Source organism: Heloderma suspectum, chromosome 16 (genome assembly GCF_057233095.1).
Source record: "Heloderma suspectum isolate Gila_16-S chromosome 16, 16-S_ref, whole genome shotgun sequence".
NCBI classification, from domain to species: Eukaryota; Metazoa; Chordata; class Lepidosauria; order Squamata; family Helodermatidae; genus Heloderma; species Heloderma suspectum.
The window spans coordinates 1,659,663-1,684,218 of NC_139473.1; the positions used below are offsets into that span (position 1 = coordinate 1,659,663).

General features: G+C 55.2%; 1 protein-coding gene across 6 annotated transcripts in view; it reads right to left on the reverse strand.

Moving 5' to 3' along the window:
* Positions 1-378: 378 nt before the first annotated feature.
* ALDOC (aldolase, fructose-bisphosphate C) overlaps positions 379-24,556 on the reverse strand; it is a 49,709-nt gene continuing 25,531 nt past the window's right edge. For 2 of the 6 annotated variants that reach the window (XM_084823279.1, XM_084823277.1), the window contains 8 exons: positions 10,903-11,029; positions 9,849-10,060; positions 7,281-7,335; positions 5,090-5,250; positions 4,841-4,924; positions 3,792-3,966; positions 2,079-2,278; positions 379-1,293 (listed from right to left, as the gene is read on the reverse strand). In XM_084823279.1, the coding sequence (XP_084679405.1) occupies positions 1,198-1,293; positions 2,079-2,278; positions 3,792-3,966; positions 4,841-4,924; positions 5,090-5,250; positions 7,281-7,335; positions 9,849-10,060; positions 10,903-11,029 (1,110 nt within the window). In that variant the 3' untranslated portion in view covers positions 379-1,197. Of the gene's footprint in view, positions 1,294-2,078; positions 2,279-3,791; positions 3,967-4,623; positions 4,720-4,840; positions 4,925-5,089; positions 5,251-7,280; positions 7,336-9,848; positions 10,061-10,160; positions 10,205-10,902; positions 11,030-11,651; positions 11,770-19,252; positions 19,361-24,556 lie in introns of those variants that run through there. The other 4 variants (XM_084823281.1, XM_084823280.1, XM_084823270.1 and 1 more) reach the window with 4 other exon arrangements.

Genomic DNA, 24,556 nt, shown 5'->3' on the forward strand with positions numbered 1-24,556 from the left:
TCAATATGCTTTTCTGGGGGTGGGGGTTGGATTTGTCCTGCCTCGTTCCGGACACAGCTCTCAGTCCAATAAACCTGCATCTAACTCAGGGCTGGGGGTAACTTGTGGCCCGCCAGACATTTTGGCCTACAACTCCCAAGACCCCTCACCATTGGCTATGCAAGCTGGGCTGCTGGGAGTCCTAGGCCAAAATATCTGGAGGCCCATGAGTTGTCCTCCCCTGTTTTAACTTATGCTGAATCTCTCTTTTTAGCAACTCAAATACCATCAGGCAGAGAGGCACTTGCCACAGCTTGTGGATTTGGGGGCCCCTACTGATAAGGCACTGTTATTTTTCAAATTGCACGAAAATGATGAAAAAGCCAATGAAGAAAATATCTATAGGTATCACTTCGCTCCTCTATTGTTTTATTAGTTATGGGACTATTTGGTACATCAGGTGTATACAGAGCACATGGCACACGCTCACACACACGCGCGCGCATACGGCGATAACTGGCTGCCTGCCCATCGGTGACTCATGCGTCTCGTGCCGACGTCACCGTGGTTTGGCTACTATGGGGCAGGGAGAGCGGCGCCACAAAGCTACAGCTCACATTGAAGTGCAGAGCCATACGTGGGGCTCGGGGGGGACAGACGACCCAAATACGCGAACTGTGGGTGGGTGGGCAGGCAGGGATGGGCAATGAAGTGCTGGCAAGGTGACCAGAGCTCTCCCACACAGGGGGCCTCCTGCCAGCCTAAAAGCTTTCCTATACAGTGTGCACAGCAGACCCCCATGCGATGGATTCACCCCACATGCCTTCTTCTGTGTGCTGTCCCACACCCTGCGCCCTCCCTGCTTCCGCCTGCAGCCCCTAGGTTCAGGTGACATCCTCTGAATCTTCCTAGCGCGTCTGAAAGCGCTTCCATGGCTCAGACATCCTCACAAGGACCCTGTGACGGAGGCCTTGTGATATCATCCCCTCCTGTTGCAGGATGCCACCCAAACTGGACCCTCCTCCTTCCTCTTGCTTGCGCATTGCCTCTGGTGCTGGACACTCCGTGGCTACTAAGTCTCCTGTCACGGCTACAGTAGTAAGAAGCTGGGGGTGACTGGTGTGGTTGGTATGGAAGGTAGCAGAGTGGGAGGTCCCATCAGTTGGGGGGGCTGAAAGCTGGCCTGGTGTGGGAGGCCGCTCCGAACCAGGGAGGGCTTCAGTAGGCATGGTTGGCTACGTAGAGAGATTGCCCGGCGGCACCGGAATCATCACCACTGCCTTCGTAGTTGCCGAGAGCCGCCAGGCCGTTCACCTAGAAGACAAAGAAGGGAACCTTGGAAGCTGCCTTATGAAGAGTCAGAGCCTTGGTCCATCCAACCCAGCATTGTCCGCACAGATGGGCAGCGGCTCCCCAAGGTTTCAGGCAGGGTTCTTTCCTAGCCCTACCTGGAGATGCCGGGGATTGAATCGGGGACCTTCTGGCTGCAAAGCAAGAGCTCCACCACTAAGCTATAGCTCTTCGCCTTTCAAACTAAAGATTCTAGTCCTCACGGTTCTGAGTAAAAGACGGATGTATGCAGGAACCCGGGACGCTGCCTTATCCTGAGTCAGACCCTGGGTCCATCTAGCCCAGCACTGTCGACGCTGACTGGCAGCGGCTCTCCAGGGCTTCAGGCAGGAGTTTTCCCAGCCCTACCTACAGATGCCAGGAATCGAACCAAGGACCTTCTGCATGCAAGGCAAGGGCTCCATCACTGAGCTGTGGCCCCTCCCCTAAACGTAAAGTAAGACTCTAGTCCTCATGGCTCTGAATAAAGGGCTGATTTATATAGGAACAGAGGAAACGATCTTGTACTGAATCAGATCCTTGGTCCATTTAGCTCAATATTGTCTGCACTGACTGGCATGGTTCTCCAGGGTTTCTTTCCCTGCCCTACCCGGAGATCAAACCTGGGACCCTCCGTAGGCAAAGCGGGGGCTCAGCCCCTGAGCTACGGCCCCTTCGCCTGAAGGAAGAACCTTTCGATGCCCAACCCAGGCTCCACCGCTCTAGAGGGGTGTGGAAAGAAACCCTCCTCCTTCCTCTGCAGTGTTTACCTCGGCACGCTTGACAAACTCCTCGGTGGCCGAGTTCTCGTTCTCCCGTTGGCCCCGCCAGGCGTTGAGTGCCGAAGCCTGCAAGGCCCGGCCATAGGAGAAGGTCAGAGCCCACGGTCGGGGCAGCGGGCAGTTGTTGATGGCGTTGAGATTGATGGAAGCCTCCTCCTCGCTCTGCCCGCCCGACAGGAAGGTGACGCCTGCAGGAGCGGGTGGGGGAAAGGGAGGAACTGAAGTCACCGCCTTGGCTTCACCCCTGAAATGCACACTCCATCAAAGATCGCTGAATAAGAATTTCGCCTTCCATGCCCCACGCTGGGTCTAAGAACTTAAGAGTATCACAAGAGCCCTGCTGGTCTGGCCAAAGGTCCATCTCATCCAGCATTTTGTTTCCACAGTGGGAACAGATGCCCCGATGGGAAGCCCACAAGTAGGACATGAGTGCAACAGCACCCGCCTGCTTGTGTCCCCCAGCATACTGTGTCTGATACTGGAGGTAGCATATAGTCATCAGGACTGGTAGCCGTTGACAGCCTTATCTTCCTCCATGACTTTGTCCAATCCCCTTTAAAAGCTGTCCAAACCGGTGGTGATCACAACTTCCTGTGGCAGTGAGTTCCACAGTTTAACTCTGCTCTGTGTGAAGAAGTCCTTCCTTCTGTCTGTCCTGAATCTCCCCCCCAGTCAGCCTCTGGGATGACCTGGTTGGGTTCTGGTATTGTGAGAGAGGAAGAAAAACGTCTACCTATCCACTTTCTCTGCATCGTGCATAATTTTGTACACACTGATCATGACTCCCCTCAGTCCCCTTTTTTCTAAGCCAATGAGCCCCAAACTTTGTCACCTTTCCTCATAGGGGAGATGTTCTGGCCCCTTGATCATTTTAGTTGTCCTTTTCTGCATCTTTTCCAACTCAACAATATCCTTGATGATATCTTATGGGTCCTACATAGTCGTACACCCTGCTTGTTGGCTATGCTAGCTGGGGATGATGGGAGTTGAAGTCCTAGACATCCAGATGGCACTGGGGTTGGGGAAGGCTGGTTTAGGGTATCTAGAAATGTTACCTCTTTGTCGTGACCAGAATGTGCATTTTCCCAATCTGTTCCATGTGAAGTTGCCCGTTACTACAAAGCTTAGCGGGTAAGGCCACGTATAAATGCTATAAATTCTAAAAACGTGGGTCTGTCAATTATAACTAAAAGCCAGACCAGACAAATATTTTAAAATGTGCAATTACATATTACTCCATCCCAGCCTTACCCTAACTGGGGCCTTCCAGGCGTGTTGGACTGCGACTCCCAGTATTCCCAGCCAGCACAGCTATTGGGAGATGCAGTCCAACACGTCTGGAAGGCCCCATTTGCGGAGAGATCTGGTACACCCCAGTAATGGATCCCCCAAAGAAAGGGAAAGTTTCCCCTAAGCGCAACAACTGGACAAACTGCTCTTTGTTAGGGAGATCAACTTTGGCATTTTCCTTTTATACCGCATGAAAAAGGATACGCGCCATGCCGGGAGGCAGCGGGTGCGGGAATAGCTTCCGGGGAGGAAAATAGGAAGATAAACGAGGTCAAAATCCATTATTATTCTATCTGCCACTGTGCTTTGAAAACAATCTGACGGCACTCGTGGCTTGGTGCCCACACTGATTTGATGTCCCAGCTAGGGTGGACGTCTGAGGACTGGCGGGTGGCGGGGGAGGTACCATACCTGGAACAGCGGGTGGCACAGTGCGACGCAGTGCCGTCACCGTCGCCATGGCGATCTCCTCGGGGCTGTACTTGGTGAGGCAGGCGTGGCCAGGGGTCACCATGTTGGGCTTCAGCAGCGTGCCTTCCAGGTAGACGTGGTGGTCGCTCAGTGCCTTGTACACGGCAGCCAGCACCTGGAAACCGGCGTGAGGCGCGGAGGTCGGAAGCCTGCGTAGCCGTGCCCCCGTTAGCGCAGCGTGTGCCCCAAATCCTCCCCCCAAACGGAGCCAGCTCTGCGGCAAAACACCTCCCCACATGGACCGTGCCTTCCTCTGCACTTCAGAAATAGCCTTGGAGCATCAGACGGTCATCTTGGTCCGCAAGTGGTTATATCCATCCGGGTTTTTTTCTTTTTAATGTTGCAAATCGAGTCACATTTACAAGGTTTACAATAAAAACAGAAATGGCATAAAAAGGAACGTGGAAAGAAAATACGTGCAAAACTATTTCCTTTCACTCAGTCGGGCCTTCTTCTAATACTGTTTCCCCTCAAGGAAGGCTAATGGGGACTTGGCATTTTCGTGAATGCTTCAGAGGGCAACACCCGGGGTGTTGAGCCTCTTTCAGCCTAAGGGCTGAATTCAGTTTTGGAGAAGCTCCTGGGGGCCGCATCCCAGTGGTGGGCTGAAGGAAAGGGCAGTGGGACCAAAAACACCAGTCTGTTGTAGCTCAAAGCTCTTAATGCCAGAAACTCAGCCACAGGAGAGGCATTTCAATCTTTCAGAACGGGGGGGGGGGGGGGACGTCCAAAAGCCAGGACCCTGGAGGGGCTGAGGCTGCTGTGAACTTTAAGGAAATGTACAATTCCCCTGCAAAATAGGCCTTGATAGTGCAGATTAAGCCACGTCCGTTTCTAAACTGCCGAGGACGTAGGACAGAAGCGTTTTCTGGAGGGAAAGTAAGTAAGACAGTGTCCATGCCCCCCCTTCCATTGGCAGCACTTTCACTTCCTCAAGAATGTGGGCGGCCCACCACCTCCGCTCACCCCCCCCCCGCAACAGCCCTCACCTTCTCGGTCACATACTGGCAGCGCTTCAGATCGTGCTCCCCGTCAGGTAAGATCTCCGGCTCCACGATGGGCACGATGCCATTCTGCGGTGGAAAGGAGCATTAAGGGAGCTTTGAGGGAGCTGGGTGTCCTGATCTGGAAGCACACTGGCTACATAAGACGTGCATGCCCCCCGCCCGCTCAGAGCATGATGCGCACGGCTAGCACCGCACTGCCAACCCAGATGCGCAGTGCCGGCTGTGCGTCACCTGCTGGCAGATGCTGGCATAGCGGGCCAGGACGTTGGCGTTCTCCATGATGGCCAGGGAGGAGGGCGTGTTGCTGCTGATCTTCAGCACGCAGCGCCACTTGGCAAAGTCCGCGCCGTCCTTCTTGTACTGGGCGCAGCGCTCCGACAGCCCATCCAAACCTGGCGGGAGGAAGCAGAAAGGCCGGCTCGCCCAAAGCCCACACCTGGGCCGCAAGCCGGGCTGCTGTGGCGGCCCCAGGGCTGGCAGGGACACAGTGCCAGGGTATTTTCACGGCAGGGATGTGGACGTCTCTGCCACCCCTTTCAGAAGCCCCTGCCCCCCTGAGCTAAGCCGCAGTTCTCGCAGTTGCCGGGGGGAAATGGGTTTTCTCGGCAGCACTGCATCGCTCCCTGTCGTGACGCCAGGTATTTGGGGGTGGCTTGGTCTGCAGAGGGCCATCAGGACCCGCTGGCTCTACAGAAGTCTCGCTTCTGGTGGAGATGGAATCATCCCCTGAAGCTGACGGGTGGGAGATTCAGGACAGATGAAAGGGAGGGCTCCTTCCCACCGCAGAGAGTGAAACTATGGAATTTGCCTCCACGAGATGTCGCGATGGCCGCCTATTTGGATGGCATTAAAAGGGGCTCGGGCAAATCCACGGAGGAGCAGGCTATCCATTGGTACTAGTCCTGATGGCTATGTGCTGCCTCCAGCACCAGAAGCAGAGAGCCTATGTGCACCACTGGCTGGGGAACATGGGTGGGAGGGCGCTGTTGCGCTTGTGTCCTGCTTGTGGGCTTCCCATTGGGGCAGCTGGCCGGCCACTGTGTTATCAGAACGCTGGCTGAGATGGACCCTGGTCTGGTCCAGCACAGCTCTCCTTTCCTTCTTATGGAAACTGCTAGAACGGACCAAGCCAGCCGCCTGCACTTTTGGACTCTCCTTTGGGGTGTGGCTATGGGGGCCCCCACGACGAGCGTGACACCACTGGAAAAGGGAGGCACTCCCTGCCCTGACGGCAGCGCGGGAGCTGCCCGCTCTGAAGGGACTGGCCACCATTCCAGATCCCACCCCGTTCAGAAGTTCTGCTGCACCAACATCCTTCCCCAGGCCCAGGCAGCAGAGGATCCTCCCTCTCCCGCTCCTAGCTCTCCAAGGAAGGGGGCACGGCACCACCCCGACTGCCTGGACTTCGCTCCTCAGGGCCCACCTTTTCTGAGCCGCCTTGGGCCCCTCCTGATCCCCGCGCCCTACACACCGTGCAACTCACCCCAAGTCCTGCCTCTGCCCAGTTCCATCCTGTGGCCCTCGTCTCCCCCGCCCCTCACCCCCAAACGTCAGGCTTGGCTTGCTTGCCTAAGGTTGCAAAGCACAGCGCACGCCGCATCAGCGCAGCGCGGATAAAGTCGCCGCGCCTGTCGGAAGCCGCTTGGAGGGACGTTCGCGGAACCCTCCTGAGTGAACGGATCCATCCAGCCTCTCATAGGACTAGCAACACGCGCTGCAATGTTCCCATTGGTTAATCGGCTAGATAAACAGATTCCATTTCTTTTAAGCACTTACAGCTGAATCTCACCCATGTTTACTCAGAGGTAAGTCCCCTTGGGTTCAATGGTGCTTACTCCAAGGTAAGCCTCCTTAATTTAACTCAGCCTTGTATACAACACATCACCGTGTTGGGAAAGCCTGATCTAACTGATCAATTAGACCAGGGGCAGGGGATCCTGTGGCCCCCAAATGGTGCTGGACAACAATTCCCATCATCCACGGCCAGTGGCCATGCTAGCTGGGGCTGATGGGTGTTGGAGTCCAAGACCGCTAGAGCAGCCTTCCCCAACCACGTGCCCTCTGGATGTGCTGTACTACAACTCCCATCAGTTTCAGACACATAGCCAAAGGGATAATGGGAGTTGTAGTCCAACCACATCTGGAGGGCACCAGGTTGGGGAAGGCTGATCTGGAGAGCAAGAGGTTCCCCACCCCCGAATTAAATATTGAAGCCAATAAGGAGGAGGAGGAGGAGGAGGTCTCTAATTCATTGGGAAGCATTTTTTAAGATGTATTCTTATGTTTAGTACAAGCACCTCTAAACACTGCAGATGGCGTACTGCTTGGACCCACGCGCGCATTTCGGCTGATAGCTTCATCGGCTCATACGCTTGCTCCATAATCACTCCTCTAAATCGGCTCGTGCGCCTAAGACCCGTACCTTGGGTGGTGGTTTCTCCGTCGGTCCCAGCAAGAGGCACAACGCCCTTGTCCACCTGTGAAGGAAGCAGGGACCCCCTGAAGACAGCTGCAGCCTGCCCGGCCAGCCCCAGAGCCCCGACCCCGCCAGATGGCCCCGTGGCCGTGTGGCGCCTCCCTCTGCTGCCGCTGGCCAATTCCCTTCCGCGCCACAGGGCCGCGGACAGCCCCGGGCAAGAGGCTGGGGAGCTGCAGGCAATCTGGGCATGTTCCTAAGAGTCGGGGGCTCAGCTGGGCAGCCCAAGGTTCAATTCACTGTTAAATCCAAAGCTCCCCTGCCCGCCCTCTGCAATGTAAGAGACACTGTTCAAAAATATTTTAGGAGAACTACAGCCAGCGTGGTGTGGTGGGGAGAGTGTTGGGCTGGGACTCGGGAGATCCGGGTTTGAGTCCCCACTCCACCATGAAGCTCACTGGGCAACTTCGAGCCAGTCATGGACTCTCAGCCTGACCAACCTCATGGGGTTGTCCTGGGGATGAAACTGAGAGGAGGACAACCACGGAAGCTGCCTTGGGCTCCTTGCAAGGGGAAAAGGTGAGAGAGATAAAGGAACAATAAGCTAGAAGGCCACTGATCAGGGGGCAGCCTCTTCCTCTCGGCCTCAGCTCTGCCTCCCTCCCCACCTCTCTGTCTCTCCTTCCACCCATTTGCAGCTCCTCTCCTGCCTTTACAGCAAGTGAAATGGAAGCAACTCCCACCTTCTGCTTTGCCCACCAGCTTTGATTACAACAGCAGCCTTCTTTTTTGGCCTGATCATTCTGGGGTGGGGTGGGGTGGGGTGGGCTCAGCCGCGATCTGGCCAAGTTTAGGGTGGGCTATAGCCCTCACCCTCTTCCATGTCTCAGGCCTCTTGAATAATAATATTGACTGGGTTCATACGTAATGACAACCCAGAATATGGGTTGAATCGTGGTTTGTTGTTACATACAAACCTTGCAGTATGGTTTAACTATGGGTTGCTAACCATGAACAACCCAGAGTTCACAACAACCCAACAACAAAACATGGGTTCTCTTTCTGGGTTGTTCATGGTTATCAACCCATAGTTAAACCATAGTGCAGGGTTACTCATAATGACAACCCCACAATTTAACAACAAACCATAGTTAACCCATATTCTGGGTTGCCATTACATGCAAACCAGGCCTGACTTGGTTATCTGACTTGGTTTGCATGACACACCAGGCTCATTGTATGTTGTTTAACCCCCAACGAGCCATGGCATGTGCTGGGCACCATTTTGAATATGCAACCCCCAAGTGGAGCAATTAGGGAGTTGCTGTGTCATGTAAACGTGGCCACCATGGGTTATTTGAGGGTGAAACAACCTTCACATAACCCTCAGTTATTCAAAATGGCACCTGGCACAGGCCACGGCTCATCAGGGGTTAAATAACCCAGGGTTTGCCCAGCATTGCTAGGCATTTTTAAAAGATTTGGGGCCCGGGCCCATAGGACACAAATGAGCACAAAATCTGCATATGCTCATTTATATCACTATATGCAAATCGAGACAGAATTACTAGGCTGTGTTTAAATTTCACAGGAGGCAAAGCTGGCCTGTTAATTTCTTGTATGAGTCACCTCAAATAAAATGAATTCTTCAATTAATTCGCATCCTGACCTAGATCATCCCAAACCAATGGAAAAAGTTCTTTTTCGAAGCTTAATTGCCATGCAAGGGAAGATTTGGGGTGGAGAAGTTGTAGCACGTGGGAAGGGGAGAGTTAATCTTTTAAGGTCTTTTAGGGCACAATCTTATGTGTGTTTCGACAGACAAAACTCAGCATTCCACAGCCAGCCATGGAGTTCCAGGACTTATTTCTGCCTAAACATGTGCAGGATTGCACCCATAAAGTCTTTTAAAATATTTTGGTATTTTTCTGTTTTATTATCTTTGTCCTTGCAATGTGGTTTTGCTTCTTTCACCTGCTCTTGTATTTTATGCTGTGATGGCATGTTTATTAGTTTTATACTGCTGATTTTATTATGATTGTATTATTGTTATTATTATTAAACACCCAGAGAAATTTATTTTATGAGGCATTTAATATATTTAAATAAATAAGTAAAAGAAACCAGCCACCCCCCTTGAAAGCTGTCGCTGCAATGGCACTTCAGCTGAGAGAAAGAAAAGAAGAAACCTCTCTCCATTGGCATGCCCTGGGGAAACAGATCCCGGGCCGTGGGCCCAGGCCTCGCAACACCCCTGGGTTCTAGCCTGGCCGAGCACCGGCACCCGAGTCCTGTCTCCCCCAGGCTCGGAGAAGCCTGGTGTGTTTTCATCAAGATGTTCCCCTGGCCAGGGACCTGGCAGGGACAAAAGCTGCCTGTCGCTTTTGGTGGAGGAAATCTACGCCAGGGGGAAGGAAGCCATGGCAAAGGGGTGAGAGATGACGTCAGTTGCAACTCCAAACTTTGCCAGGAGGCAGGGGGATGGGAAACGGAGTGAGGCCACCCTCCTTGGCCCCGCGCCTCACCCAAAAGCAGGATGCCCCCTCCCCAAAGGGCCCATTCCATCCATCACACCTTGATGCCCACGATGATGTCTTTGCTTTGGACTAACTCGACGAAGGGGGTGCCGTCGTCCGCCTTCTGGTACATGGTCTCGTGGAAGAAGATGACGCCGCCAATGCACTTCTTGATCCGGCTGTCAGCACTGAAGAGGAGCTGCCGGTAGAGCCGGCGGTTCTCTTCGGTGTTCTCCACCCCGATCTGGTTGAGGCGCTTGGCCATGCTGCCTGGCGGAGACACAGTGTAGGGAAGGGTTTTTCCCCACGCAGACGTGCAGCGACAGAACAGCCCTGGGGCTGGAGGGCTGGGGTTCATGACCCTGGTTCAGAGCATTCTCTGGCAAGCCCCTGTTCCCCAGCCTCAGTTGCTGCCTGTAAAATGGGAACAACGGGCTGACAGTAGCAGCATGAGGGCAAAAACTGGAAGGAAAAAAGCAGATGGAAATATGCTGTCTAAATGATAAACTGTAGTTATAGGACCCAGCCTTCCGGGACCTGGTACCCTCCAGATGTCTTGAACTACAACTCCCAGCAGCCCGTGGCTGCTGGGACTTATAGTCCAAGACATCTGGAGGGCACCAGATTCGGAAAGGCTGCTCTAGGGCTTACACCATTTCATCGGCCTGTTATGGTTCCGTGTGAGGGGACAACCCCCTTCCTGCAAATTTGGAATGTCTTCAGTTAGGATGGGGGTCCCCCAAGTGTTGTATCCCCCCACCAGCACAGATGGGGTTAGGGGCTTCCTCTCCCATAGCACCACCTAGGGCCCTGCCCTTATCACCCTGCGCCAGTGCTATGCGACTTCTCTGTGACAGCGGCAGCAGGCATCACATTACATGTCCGAGAAACTTACATTTCATACAGCAGCCTGCCCGCAAAGCTGGTGTGTGGAAACACCACTCCCATCCTCCACAGCCACTGACTGGGGATGATGGAAGCTGTAGGCCTTGCACACATTTGCAAACACACATTCAGGCTCAGCATTTTCCAGTCGACGCTCGTAAAAACACATCGTCACCGCCTTTTTAAAAAAAGTGTTAATTGCAAACCAGGCTGCCCTTCGGACCTACCCACGGACTCATCAGCGGCCAAGATCCCCTTGCCCGGGGCCACAATCTGCTGGGCGATGTCCGAGAGCTCCTTCTTCTGTTCCGGGGTGAGCGCAGGGTATTGATGCATCATCTTGGCTGTTTTTCCCTGCGGGGGCATCGAAGAATACACGAAGGAGGGGTTAGGGTGAAGATCCCCACACACACACAACAGGGCACCCACATGCCTCCCCTGCTGGAGATCCACACACTTGGCCCGGTGCCACTGGGAAGCGTTTCACGTTGTTTGCTTGTGAGTGTGTATGTCCCATTTCTTTTATCCATGAAATTTGATCTTATTTCGGAATGAAGTTAACAAGGTAAAGGCAACAAAAAGAAGAGGAAAACATACATACGAATAAATCAAGAAGACTAAAGACACAAAGGCATTCACCAATTAGAATCAGTGGAAACCAGGGCGCCAGAGTATCTTTCCTCAAATTAGGATTCCTTGCTTGCTAACCTTGCTGAGCAAGTTTATCATAGTCACAGTCTCCCAAATTTTACCAACCCACTGCTCTTTAACTGGTTGCTTTGGAGACTTCCAGTTACACGCTATACACCACTTTACAGCTCTACACAATGGCTTAAGAAGGCCTTTGAGCAGGGATCCAGGGTCAGTATGCTGACAGCCTACACGGGCTTTCTCAAGCCAAACAACCAGAGCAGTTTACAAAAGCTCAGGAAATAAAAAAAATCAAATCCCAAACATAGCAAACGTTAAAAACAACCTTCAAAAACTCCATCAGCACCCTTTAAAAAGCCAAGCTGCAGAGATGCCAACTTGAAACTCCGCTCCTTGTTCTCCAGTTTTCCCCACTTGTCACCCTCCAGATGTCTTGGACTGCAACCCCCATCATGCCACAGCCAGTGTGGCCAATGGTCAGGGATGATAGGGGTTGTGATCCAAAACATCTGGAAGGCACCAAGTTGGGGAAGGCTGGTGTGCGCAGTCAAGAGAATGACTGTGCAGAAAAGGGGAAAGGGGTTGGGACGCCCTCTCAGAGGCCTCATCTGCTCAAGCAGCTGTGGGGGGCGGACTGAGCCCCTCCCCCAAAGGCGCCCAGAATAGGAATGTAACTGGCTGGGGGCGTGCAAGAAAACAGGCCGCGATCAACCCCACGGCCCTGTTGCAATGCAGACGAACGGCCTCCCGGGAAAGTCTTGGCACTGAGGAGACAGGCGTGCGGTCCACGCTGCAGTTCTTAAAAACCAAAGCAGTCCGAGCAGAGGTTTCCTCAGGCTGCCGTCCCCAACGTGGCTTTTAGAGCTGGAATCCAGTCCCGGAACACGAGGTGGCAACAGCACAGGGTGACATGGGGCATGCACAGAGTGCCTTTTCCCTGACCCCCACCTATGCCCTGGAGAGAAAGGCTTCCAGCTGAAAACACATGTTCTCTCTCCACTCCCAGCATAGAAATTTAAGCACTGGAATACTCCATATTCACAGGTGCATTTCCCTCTAGTCTCAGATGGCTGCCTCTGAGTGCATGAGTGCGCGTGCATGCGTGTGTGTGTGAGAGAGAGAGGGGGGGGCACTCTGCCCCTGTTCAGAGGCTGTTCTTTTCTTTCTGTTTTTAAATAAAAAGGTCCCAAGGCTGAACCCAGAAGGGCTCAAAATTATCACGACTGTCATTTCATATTTTAGATGTCACATTTTCTGCTCAACCTAAGTCCTGAGGCTAGCGTGCCCTAGAAGGCAGGGAGGGGCCGTGAAAATCCCCACCTCCATGACCCCTCCTCAATTTTGTGCGCACCCATACACACACACACACTTCAACTCTTCGCCCCCACCCATGTATGATTTTTAAAATGGGAAGCACTGGAGATGAGCCCCCCCACACACACACTGGAAGAGTTAAGTCAGGCATAGCTTGGAGGGAACAAAGGAGGCTGGCAAAGGCCACGTTAGTGAAAGGCACTCTGCACATGCTCAGGGATGCACTTGCCACTCAGCTTTTATTATTTCTTATAGAATCATAGAATAGCAGGGTTGGAAGGGGCCTACAAGGCCATCGAGTCCAACCCCCTGCTCAATGCAGGAATCCAAGGCAGAGCATCCCTGACAGATGGCTGTCCAGCCTCGTCTTGAAGGCCTCCAGTGTGGGAGAGCCCACCACCTCCCCAGGTAATTGGTTCCATTGTCGTATTGCTCTGACACTCAGGAAGTTTTTCCTGATGTTCAGCCGGAATCTGGCTTCCTGTCACTTGAGCCCATGATTCCGTGTCCTGCACTCTGGGATGATCAAGAAGAGATCCTGGCCTTCTTCTCTGTGACAACCTTTCAAGTCCTTGAAGAGCGCTATCATATCTCCCCTCAGTCTTCTCTTCTCAAGGCTAAACATACCCAGTTCTTTCAGTCTCTCCTCATAGGGCTTTGTTTCCAGTCCCATGATCATCTTTGTTGCCCTCCTCTGAACCCTCTCCAGTTTGTCTGCATCCTTCCTAAAGGGTGGTGCCCAGAACTGGACACGGTAGTCCGGACGAGGCCTAACCAGTGCTGAGTAGAGGGGAACTAGTACTTCCCGGGATTTGGAAGTGATGCTTCTATGAATGCAGCCCCAAAGAGCATTTGCCTTTTTTGCAGCCACATCACTTTTTTGGCTCATATTCAGCTTGTGATCGACAACAATTCCAAGAGCCTTCTTGCTTGTAGTGTTGTTGAGCCACGTATCCCCCATCTTGTAACTGTGCATTTGGTTTCTTTTTCCTAGGTGCAGAACTTGGCATTTGTCCCTATTCAATGTCATTCTGTTGTTTTCTGCCCAGCGCTCCAGTCTATCCAGATCACTTTGAATTTTGTTTCTGTCTTCCAAAGTATTAGCTATCCCGCCCAATTTGGTGTCATCTGCAAATTGGATCAGCATTCCCTGCACCTCCTCCTCCAAGTCATTCATAAAAATGTGGAAGAGCACGGGGCCCAGGACTGAGCCCTGCGGTACCCCACTCGTTACCTCTCCCCAGTCTGAGAAGGTCCCATTGATGAGCACTCTTTGAGTCCAGTTCTGTAGCCCACTGTGGATCCACCGGATCGTTGTTTCATCTAGCCCACTTTGAACTAGTTTGCTCATCAGGATATCATGGGGCACTTTGTCGAAAGCTTTGCTGAAGTCGAGGTATATGATGTTTACAGCATTCCCACGGTCCACAAGGGAGGTGACTTGATCAAAAAATGAGATCAGATTTGTCTGGCAGGACTTGTTTTTGACAAATCCATGTTGGCTTCGAGTAATCACTGCATTGTTTTCAAGGTGCTTCCAGAGGGATTGCTTTATCATCTGCTCCAGAATTTTCCCAGGGATTGATGTCAGACGGACTGGTCTGTAGTTCCCAGGTTCCTCCTTTTTACCCTTTTTGAAGATAGGGACCACATTCGCCCTCCTCCAGGCATCTGGCACTTCCCCCGTCCTCCATGATTTCTCAAAGAGAATAGACAGCAGTTCTGAGAGTTCTTCTGCCAGTTCCTTTATTACTCCAGGATGTAATTCATCTGGCCCTGGAGATCTGAACTCACTCAAAGTTATTAGGTGTTCCTTGACCATATGCCTATCGATCTCAAGCTCCAATCCTGCCCCTTCAGCCTGCACTTCACCTTTGCCAGGGGGCTCATAGACCCTCTTTTAGGAGAAGACTGAGCCAAAGTAGGAATTGAGCACCTCTGCCTTTTCTTTGTCATCTGTTATCATTTTGCCATCCTTATTTAATAGCTGAACCACCATTTCTTTCCTCTGCCTTTTACTATGCACGTAGCTGAAGAAAGCCTTTTTGTGGTTTTTAGCATCCCTCGCTAACCTCAGCTCGTTCTCAGCTTTAGCCTTCCTGACACCATCCCTGCAATTCTGTGCTACCCGCCTGTACTCTTCCTTTGTTACTTGGCCTTCTTTCCACTTCCTATATGTGTCCTTTTTTGTTTTCAGGTCATCCCTAAGCTTTTTGTGAAGCCACATTGGCTTCTTCTGTTGTCTTCCACCTTTTCTTCTTGTTGGAATTGTTTGTGATTGTGCCTTGAGAATTTCCTTTTTTAAAAGCTCCCACCCATCTTGGGCTCCTTTTCTCGTTAGCGTCGCTTGCCATGGGACCTTACTGATCATTGTTCTGAGTTGATTAAAATCAGCTTTCCTCAAATCCAGGCTAAGCGTTTGACTACACTCGGCTTTTGCTTCCCTTAGAACCAAGAACTCAAGTACAACATGGTCGCTTTCCCCCAGAGTTCCTGTAACTGCTACTTTATCCACTAAGTCATCTCTGTTGGTTAGGATCAAGTCAAGGATGGCCGATCCTCTAGTTCCGTCCTCTACTTTCTGTAGGAGGAAGTTATCCGCCACACAAGTCAGGAATTTCCTGGAGGGGCCATGTTTTGCAGAATTTGTCTCCCAACAAATACAGAGGAAATTGAAGTCCCCCATTACTACTACATCATGCTTCCTTAAAACATTGGCTATTCGCTTTTCAAAAGTTTCATCCTCGTCTTCTTCTTGATTGGGTGGCCGGTAGTAGACTCCGACCACCAGATTCCTTTTATTTGTTGCTGCATTTATTTCAACCCAGATGCTCTCGACGGGGCTACCAAGCTCCTCCGCCTGTATTTCTGTGCAGAGACATGTGTTTTTCACATACAGTGCAACCCCACCTCCCTTTCTGTTCCTCCTGTTCTTTTTGAACAAGTTATATCCTTCAATTGCTGTATTCCAGTCATGGGAGTCATCCTACCAAGTCTTCATGCAGCGTAGGGAATTCTGCTCTGAGGCCCAAATTAATCTCTGCCCTCGACCTCATGTCTGGGTGGATGAATCCCCTGGTACCCCAGCAAGCTTTCCCCAGCAAGCCAAAACTGGCACTCTGCCCTCCGGCCAGTGTTGAATGGAGCACAACTTGCATAATGCTGAGCCGGGCGACGTCCCCGTGGCCTCTGCCGCCAAGGACACGTGTCGGGCCTCGTGGCACACCCTGCCAGATGGCAGCAGGCAGGGCTGCTCCCCCCCCCCCGACAGCCAGAGGCCTTGTGGCTGGTGGCACACGAGGATTAACTGTTCCTCTCTCTCCATCCTTCTTGGTCCTGCAAAGCCTGCAAAAGGTGCTGCCTGGTTGACTCGTTTCTCCTCTTTTCTCCTCCGGGTTTACAAAATTGGGAGCACCCCCCCACCCCCAAATCCAGTAAATGACCAGGATTCATGTCCCCTCTCCTCCACCCTACCTGCAGGGCCTGACCACATGAAGAGTTTGGGAGCAAAGGCAAGCCCCTTGCAGCATCCTAAGCAGCCCTGCAGCTTGGGTTGGACACAGGGGCCCAAGTCCAGAGCCCCACAGCTTGGGGGGACTCGCCCCCCAATTTATTTCTATACCACCCAACTGCTCTCTCAAATGAGCACCCACACAGCGGCAGGTGCAGAAACAAACTCCATTTGAGTCCTGTTGATGGTGCTATGACTGAAGAGTGCTGAAAGTGCAAAGCTGCACATGCTCAGAGCTTTTTGTTCAGGGCTGGCAGACAGGTTCGTTGCTGTAACGTATCAGGCACGTCAAAGCCGTCCTAAAGCATGAAGCGGCAACTGCGGGGGTCACAGAGAAAAGCGAGTGGTGTGCGTCCCAACTGAACACATCAACCATGTGAAGGGGACCCCCCTGAGACCACCAAGTCTTAAATCACTTGGCTGCACCACTCATCCTAGGAAGTGACCCCTTTCGACCCGTAGTGCCTGTCCATCAGAATGGGATGACTGGATGCGGCAGAGGCAACTGGGTCAGGAGCTCTCTCTCGGGGCTCAACAGGACCGAGCAGGGGGTTGGACTCGGTCTTGCGGCCCCTTCCAACCCTGCTGTTCTGTGATTCTATGACCCCCACCGGGGCCCTTTCCTGCCTCGCACCTTGCCCCCAAAGATGCAAAAAGGCAGGCAAGAGGCGCTGCTAGAGATTTTCATTTTCTGCTGCTGCTGATTAAGATGTGAACAGCTGCTATTTGAGCACGAATACTGGCTGTTGCTGCTTTTAAAATGCTTTCATATCCTTCGCCTGGTTTTCCCCAACTGGGGCCCTTGGGATGCTTCGGACTGCCACTCCCATCAGCCCCCCCCATGGCTAATGGTTAGGGGTGGTGGCAGTTGTGGTCCAGCACATTCAGAGGGCGCCAGGCTGGGCCAGGTTGCCCCGCCGCATTTGCCCATTTCTCTCTCCGCCCTGCATGTACGGAGAAGCGGGGCGCACACCTCGCGCTTCGGAGGACAACACGGCCGTGCCGCCGGCGGACAGCGGCAGTCGCGCCCAAGGCCCTCGGGGGCACCAGCCGGCAGGCGGCGCGCTCTCTTCTCCGGGGCAGAACGCGGCCCGCCCTCGGGCGCGCGCTGCCGCTGCTGGAAACGGGGAGGCGGCCACGCCCGGGCGCGGCGTCGCGCCCCCCGCCGGGGCTCAGCGCCGGGCGAGCGGCCCCGGGGCAGCCAGGCCAGCCAGCTCCTCCCGGCCGCGCGCAGGGCCAGGCGCCGCCACGACGCGCCCCGGAGGGCCACGGCGGCGGGGAGGCCGGCTGCCGGCCCCTTGCGGCGCCCCGGGCCGCGCCTCCGGCCGCTCCGCCCGGCGCCCTGGCAGCGCCCCGGGCGCGCCCCCCGCAGGCGCCGCCCGCCCGCCCCTCCGCGGGCCTGCGCAGGCGCCTCGCGCAGCGGGCCGGGTCCGGCGGCGGAGGCGCCCCGGCAGCGCCCCGCGCCTCCGGGCCCTGCTCGAGCAGGGCGGCGCGGCGCGGCGCTGGACTGCGGCCCGAGAGGGCGCCGGCCGGAACGCCCCCGCCTCCGCAGCGCGCCGCCTTCTGTGCTCGGCCGGGCCCGAGTCCGACGGAGCCGGGGAGAGCGGCTGAAGGGCGGATGCGGGCACCGGGCGGAGGCCCGGAGGCCGCGCGCCTCCGGACGGGCGGCGCCTCGACGCCGCGCGCGCGGAGCCCCGGCCAGGGCTTCCGGAGGCGCCCGCGGCCGCAGGGAGGCGCGGCGGCGGCCGCAGCAGAGCGGCCTCGGGCTGGCCCGGCGAGCCGAATCTTACGCCGCCCCGCTGGCCGGCGTCCCCGCGAGGGAGCCGCGGCGCGGCCGAGCAGGCTTCCAAGCGCGGGCACGCCGGGCCTGCAGCAGCCCGGCCAGGCGGGGCGGCTCGGCTCGGCCGGAGCCGCCGCCGAGCGCGCCCAAGGGGGCTCCTCCGGGTCAGGGCAGGGCGGCGCTCCTGGCGGGCGGGCGGCCTTCCCCCGGCACCCTCCGGGCGGGCCGGGCTGCCGCGCGCCCCAGCGCCCCCCGTCCGGGCGGCTGCTCCGGGCTTCGGCCGCGGGCGCCCCAAGCGGCTAGCGGACGAGAGGCGGGGCTGCGGCTGCCGCTGCTCCCGGACGGCCCCGCGGGCAGACCCGGCGAGGCGCGCAGCGTGCGCCGCCCCCCTCGCCATGACCCACCCGGCGCGGAGGGCAGCCTGGGGCCCCGGCAGCGCTATCCATGCCCCTTCCCTTCCCTTCCCTTTGCTGCAAAAATACCGGCATGCGGGCGGGGGCGGGCATTTGCAGCGAGAGTCCAGAATGAGAGCGCGCGCCGCTCGGGACTAGCCGTACTTCCTACACTCTTCTGGGCAGGCAGATGCCTCTGAGCATGTGCAGAGTGCATCCCCCCCCCACACACACACACTAACAGTCATTCCCTAAATCAGCCTTCCCCAACCAGCCACCCTCTGGAGGTGCTGGATCCCCTCATCCCCAGACCTGCACTGCCTGGGATAATGGGCGTTGCTATCCAACACACCTGGAAGGCCCCAGGTTGGGGAAGTCTTTGATGCTGGGAGGGGGAGCAGATCTGAACCCCGGTGCTTTCCTTCCCCCGCCCCTCAATTAATATTCTCTCTATGTCCATTTACCTCGAGCAGAATACAGGGAGGTTGGGGGGTACACTCTCCTCCCCCCCAATTCTGCCTTTCCCCCTCAAAAGAGGTCACTACAGCAGCAAGGCAGGCATGGAGGCAGAGGGGGCGAAGGGGGGTGGGGGCGAATAGTCAGCTGGGGCGAAGGTGCGCAGTGCAGGCTAATGGCCCCGGTTTTGGTGGGGTCGTGAAGGCATTCTGGGCGTCAGTCAGAACCAGACAGAACTCTGAAAGAGCTGTCCAAGGTGCTGGACCCAACCCCCAAACTGAGGGACTCGGATCCAAACTCGGATAGCCCCTTCAGAGTTCTGGCTGGCTCTGACTGTCTCCACTGGATGTGCGCATCCTAAAACCGGGGGGGGGGAGAGCTCGCCTTTGCTGAAAGGGGGGAGGCGCTCGCCACACCCTGGCACCCCGGCACAGACAGACGGACACCCCCGGCCCCGATCCCGGCTGGCTCACCCGCCGGACTCCGTCCGTCCGTCCACCCTCGAGGCTGGCGCAGCGCTTGTGCGGGCGGCGCGTCTCCGCTCCAGCTGTAAAAGCGGCTCCGGCTGCCGCAGCGCTACGTGACTCAGGCGGAGGGGGGCGGGGGAGGAGCCGGCCGCCCGGCCGCCCCCGCCCCCCCCCGCCCAAGGAAGCCGCTCCGGCTCTGCGCCCGACTGTCGAGGACGGGTGGAGCGCGGCAGCCCCACGCAGCGACGGATCCCGCACGGGCACGCAGCTGGCTGCCCTGTCTGGAGCTGCTCCGGATTGGAGAAGCCCAGCCCGGGATCAGAGCGGAAGCAAGAGTGCCTCTGAGCGCACACAGAGGGCCGGCCTCTCGCCACCGGGCCACCAAAAGGGGTCGTTTTAAGCCCTAGTATTTCTCAAGTCTGGGAGGGGGGAAAATGCTCATCCACTCAGGGTAGGGAAGGCGGTGGGGCACCTCCCCAGCGGTCCCCTGCCCCATGGCACGGTGTAAACAGAAAACGGTACGTGTAAGCCACCAGTTCACCCCCCCCCCCGTCTGTCACACACATACACCTTTTTCCCTGCCATTACAGGGCCCAGCCTAAGGGCACTCTGTGCATGCTCAGAGAGACTACAGCACAGGTCTGCGGTTTGGCAATGGAAACCACATCTACAGGTGGTGAGCCAGCTGGCCCGGTGCGGTTCTTGTGCCCACTTTCTCACCTTGGGGGCAGGGGAGAAAGTTGGAGGCCTTTGGGAGGGGCGTTAAGGGAATGATGGGAATTGTAGTCTAACGCATGTGGCGAGCACCAGGCTGGGGAAGGCTGACTTAAAGAAACAGTAAAAGCAAATACAAATGGCGGAGGGGAAGGCAAAAATAGGGACATTGGCAGTTAACAGGCAGACAATGGAACGAGGGAAAAATTAGTAAAATCAGCTACTCAGTATGCCTGACATAGCTGGGCAGTTCTTTTTTTTAACTCGCCTAGGGCTGAAATCTATTATTACTATATTTATGTCCTGCCTTTTTTCCTCTTGCAAGGAGCCAAGGTGGCTTACGTGGCCCTCCCTCCCCTCAGTGTTATTCTCCCAATGACCGCGAGGGACATTAGGACAAGAGCTCGTGCCCGGGGGCCGGGGGCAGCCTTTGCGACTAGCTGCCCCCCCCCCCCGCCATTTCGCAGTTGTGCTTCCCACACGTCCGAATGTGCTCACAGGCCCGTCCTGGAAGGTGGTTCTTTGGCTCTCCTGGCCCCGGCTGGTGTTGATATCAACAATACATAAAGGAATAATTTAATGTATATCCTGACTTTTGGCCAAAAAAATGGTGCTCAAGGCGGCAAAACATAAAATGCGGATTAAAAACAAATCCTTAACTAAACCACAATGTAAAAACAAACCAGTGCCAAACACACACACACACTAGGAGACATAGGCGGCACCCAAGCCGCCCCCCCCCCCCGGCTCCGGCGGTATGCTCGCGGAACAGCGGGCCTGGCCAAGCGCCGGTGTGATGCGCTCGCTGAAGCCCGTCCCGTCAATAGCCCGGCGGGCGCATTTGTGCTCGGCGGAGCTTCCCGGGAAGTCTTCGGAAGGCCGCCCCCGGCGGAACGCGCCGCAGCGTCCAGTGGCGAGGCTGCTGGGGCAGCTGGGTTCGCTCGGCCTGGGAGGGGCGAGCCTTCGCTGGGAAACGGCGCCGAGCGCCACCAGCACCATTGCGCCCTCCTCCGCAGGGGCAGCGGTGGGCTTCCTCGCGCGGTCCCCCAGCTGCCCTCCTGGCCCTTGCGGAGAGTCAACCCACCCCTGGCCAAGCCCAGAACAGGTGGAGCGCCGCCCCCCTCTTCTGGGCAGCGCCCATCCACAGACCCTCCATCTTGGCCGAGCCCAGGCACAGACCGAGCACCTCGCGGATGATGCACCGTGTGTTCGTTACGCTGACACGCCACCTTCCCTCCCAGGAGCCCCAAACGGCACATGTGGTCCTCCTCCTCCTCTCCATGTCATCCTCACAACCACCCTGCAAGACAGGTCAGGCCGAGAGCCAGGGACCGGCCCACAGCCACCCAGGGAGCTTCAGGGCCGAGTGGGGACTCGAACCCGAGTCTCCCAGGTCCCAGTCCAGAACTCTCACCACTACGCCACACCGGCTCCTGTCTGAGACGGGGAGAGAGCCGTGGCCTAGGAAACCCTGCACCTGCATGGGCCCCCGTTACTGCAGGGGTGGGGAAACCTCAGGTTCGTGGGCCAGATCCGGCCCACCTGAGGCTCTCCACGTCCCCTCTGCTTGCCCCACCCCTTCTCCCTTGACCTCAGGTTGGTTTCCTGGCTCTTGTGCCCCCCCCCCCCCGCCGCTTCTCAAAGGTTGACACGCAGAGTTACTGGCTGGCAGCTCAAAGGCACTGGTGGTTTTGGTTTGGGGGCCGTTTTGCAGAAAAGCCAGGAAGCCACCGGATGATACTTGGTTTGGGGAGGGGATTTGGCTCCTGCCCTCAAGGTTCCTCGCCCCTGCCCTGGGACCCCTGGGAAGACAGATGCCTACACACCCCCCTTCCTCTGTCTCATCTTAAAACACCTTGCCCGATGAAGAGATCTGGTGATCGCAGAAGCTTGCACATTTGGGGCAATCTTTGAGTTGGCCCAATGGGGGAGCAAAATGGCTGCTCAGGAGGGCACGCTTACAGTTTGGAGCAGGGAACAGTGTATTTCCAAGCGCGCGCACACACAGCCCAGAGAATGTATTCTAGTTATGAGAACTGAGCTCCCAACTCTGCCAGCCAAAATTCTGCACCTGGCTTCCACCCCACAAGCATTCTTCATTTCAGCAGCCCAATTCAGGAAAGGCAAAACATGCTGCCAGCCCCTGGTGTGTGGCATGGTCTAGTCTCAGTGTGTGGCACATCATGGATCTGGATATAGAATCACAGAATAGTAAGATTGGAGGGAACCTCATGACAAAGGTGAAAGAAGAAAGTGCAAAAGCTGGGTTGCAGTTAAACCTCAAAAAAACCAAGATTATGGCAACCAACTTGACTGATAACTGGCAAATAGAGGGAGAAAACGTGGAGGCAGTGACAGACTTTGTCTTTCTAGGCGCAAAGATTACTGCAGACGCTGACTGCAGCCAGGAAATCAGAAGACGTTTACTTCTTGGGAGGAGAGCAATGACAAATCTTGATAAAATAGTTAAGAGCAGAGACATCACACTGACAACACAGGTCCGCATGGTATTCCCCGTAGTAACCTATGGCTGTGAGAGCTGGACCATAAGGAAGGCTGAGCGAAGGAAGATAGATGCTTTTGAACTGTGGTGCTGGAGGAAAATCCTGAGAGTGCCTTGGACTGCAAGATCAAACCAGTCCATACTCCAGGAAAGAAAGCCAGACTGCTCACTTCAGGGAATATGAAAGGCAAAACTGAAGTACTTTGGCCACGTAATGAGAAGACAGGATACCCTGGAGAAGATGCTGAGGCTAGGGAAAGTGGAAGGCCAAAGGAAGAGGGGCCGACCAAGGGCAAGGTGGATGGGCGACATTCTGGAGGTGACGGACTCGACCTTGGGGGAGCTGGGGGTGGTGACAGCCGACAGAAAGCTCTGGCGTGGGCTGGTCCATGAAGTCACAAAGAGTCAGAAGCGACTGACCGAATAAACAAGGGTTGGAAGGGGCCTACAAGACCACTGAGTCCAACCCCCTGCTCAATGCAAGGGGTTGGACTCGATGGTCTTGTAGGCCCCGTCCAACCCTACTATTCTATGATTCTATGTCCAGACCCACTCAATGGATGAGCAAGGCTGAGAACAGAAGCCTGGGAGGGGTTAGATGGCTTCCTTCCCTGGCCCCCATCCCCTGCAGCTCAGCGAAGCACCTGGCTTTATTGCCCATCTGGAGACTGGTGTACGAGACACTAGCGAGGCTAGGTGGAGCTCCCTAAAAGGGGAGGGTTGGAATCAGAAGCCTGGGGTCTGCATTCAATTTCCAGACAGTCTCAGCATCCATTATTAGCATTTCCTAAGTTTCTAGGCCTTTCAATGGCCAAGTTTCTTGGAAAGAGCTGAAGCTTTGAGTTACCAGCCTGCCCCCTGCCCCTGATGACCTTTTGAGATGGGCTCCCATTGCCTGCTAAAAATAGGGGCCGCGAGGACCATAATTTGGCTAGCATTGGGGGTGGGGTGAAGAAGCAGGAGGGGCCTTGTGGGTTTTAATTAAGCCACGCCCTTCCCCATAACTGCAAGCTGTAGAGGGGGTGGGGAGACGGAGACTATCCGCCAGCCCTGCCAAAAGACTTATTTTCCCTCTTCCCCGTTTCCTTGTGGGCCTGCAAGCCTGCAGGGCTGGGAGTGTCTTGTTTCACTGATGGCACGGAAGTTGCTCCGGGAGCCGTTCTGGTTCAGAAGTGGGATAACAATACTTCAAACAAACAAACAAACAAACAAACAAATGGGCAGAAGCAAAATATGATACAAAATGAGAGATTAGGCATGAATAGGGTCTCTGGCACAGGTGGCAGAACTTAGAAAACAAACCACACGTGCAGGAAAGAGCCTGAAGCACAAAACTGAAAAATGATTTATGAAAAATGACAGGACGCAACGTTTTTGTACTGTCTTCCTGGCATGACCGGAGAGTGCGACGCAGGCTAGCTCTCTCCCAGTCGAAGGCAGGGGAGGGGGATCGGAGAAGTGAATGGAAATCTATTTTTAAAGGTGTGTGTGTGGGGGGGACAGGACAGGTTGCACCTGGAGCCAGGCCACCAGATGCAAAGGTTGAGAAATAACTGATGGACCACCTCTCCTGGCATGAACTGACCGATATGCTACACTCATCATCCAAGGCCCTCCTCTGGGTGCCTCCTCCGAGGGAGGCTTGGAGGGTGGCAACAAGGGAGAGGGCCTTCTTGGTGGTGGCCCACTGATTATGGACCTCTCTCCTGAATTCCGCATGGCACCAACATTGGCATCTTTTTGGCACCAGGTGCCTTCCTCTACTCTCAGGTATTTGGTAGCATATGACAGTATTTTAATTGGGTCCTGGGATTTCTTTTTGCTGTTAAAAGTTGTTTCTCTCTCTCTCTCTTTAGCTATCTATAGATATTTGTGTGTGTGTAAGTGGTTTCTAAATTATGTATAATATTATATTTTTAAGGTTTATAATCTTTGTAAGCTACCCAGAGAGCTTTGCCTGTTGGGGGGGTAAAGAAATGAACGGAATGAAACGAAACCCTTTTTGGCACGGAGGGCGGGAAGCCCAGCCCTTCTCCCGCGCAACAAAAGCTCCTGCTGAAAGGCAGGAGGCTGTGGGATGGGATGCGCAGCAA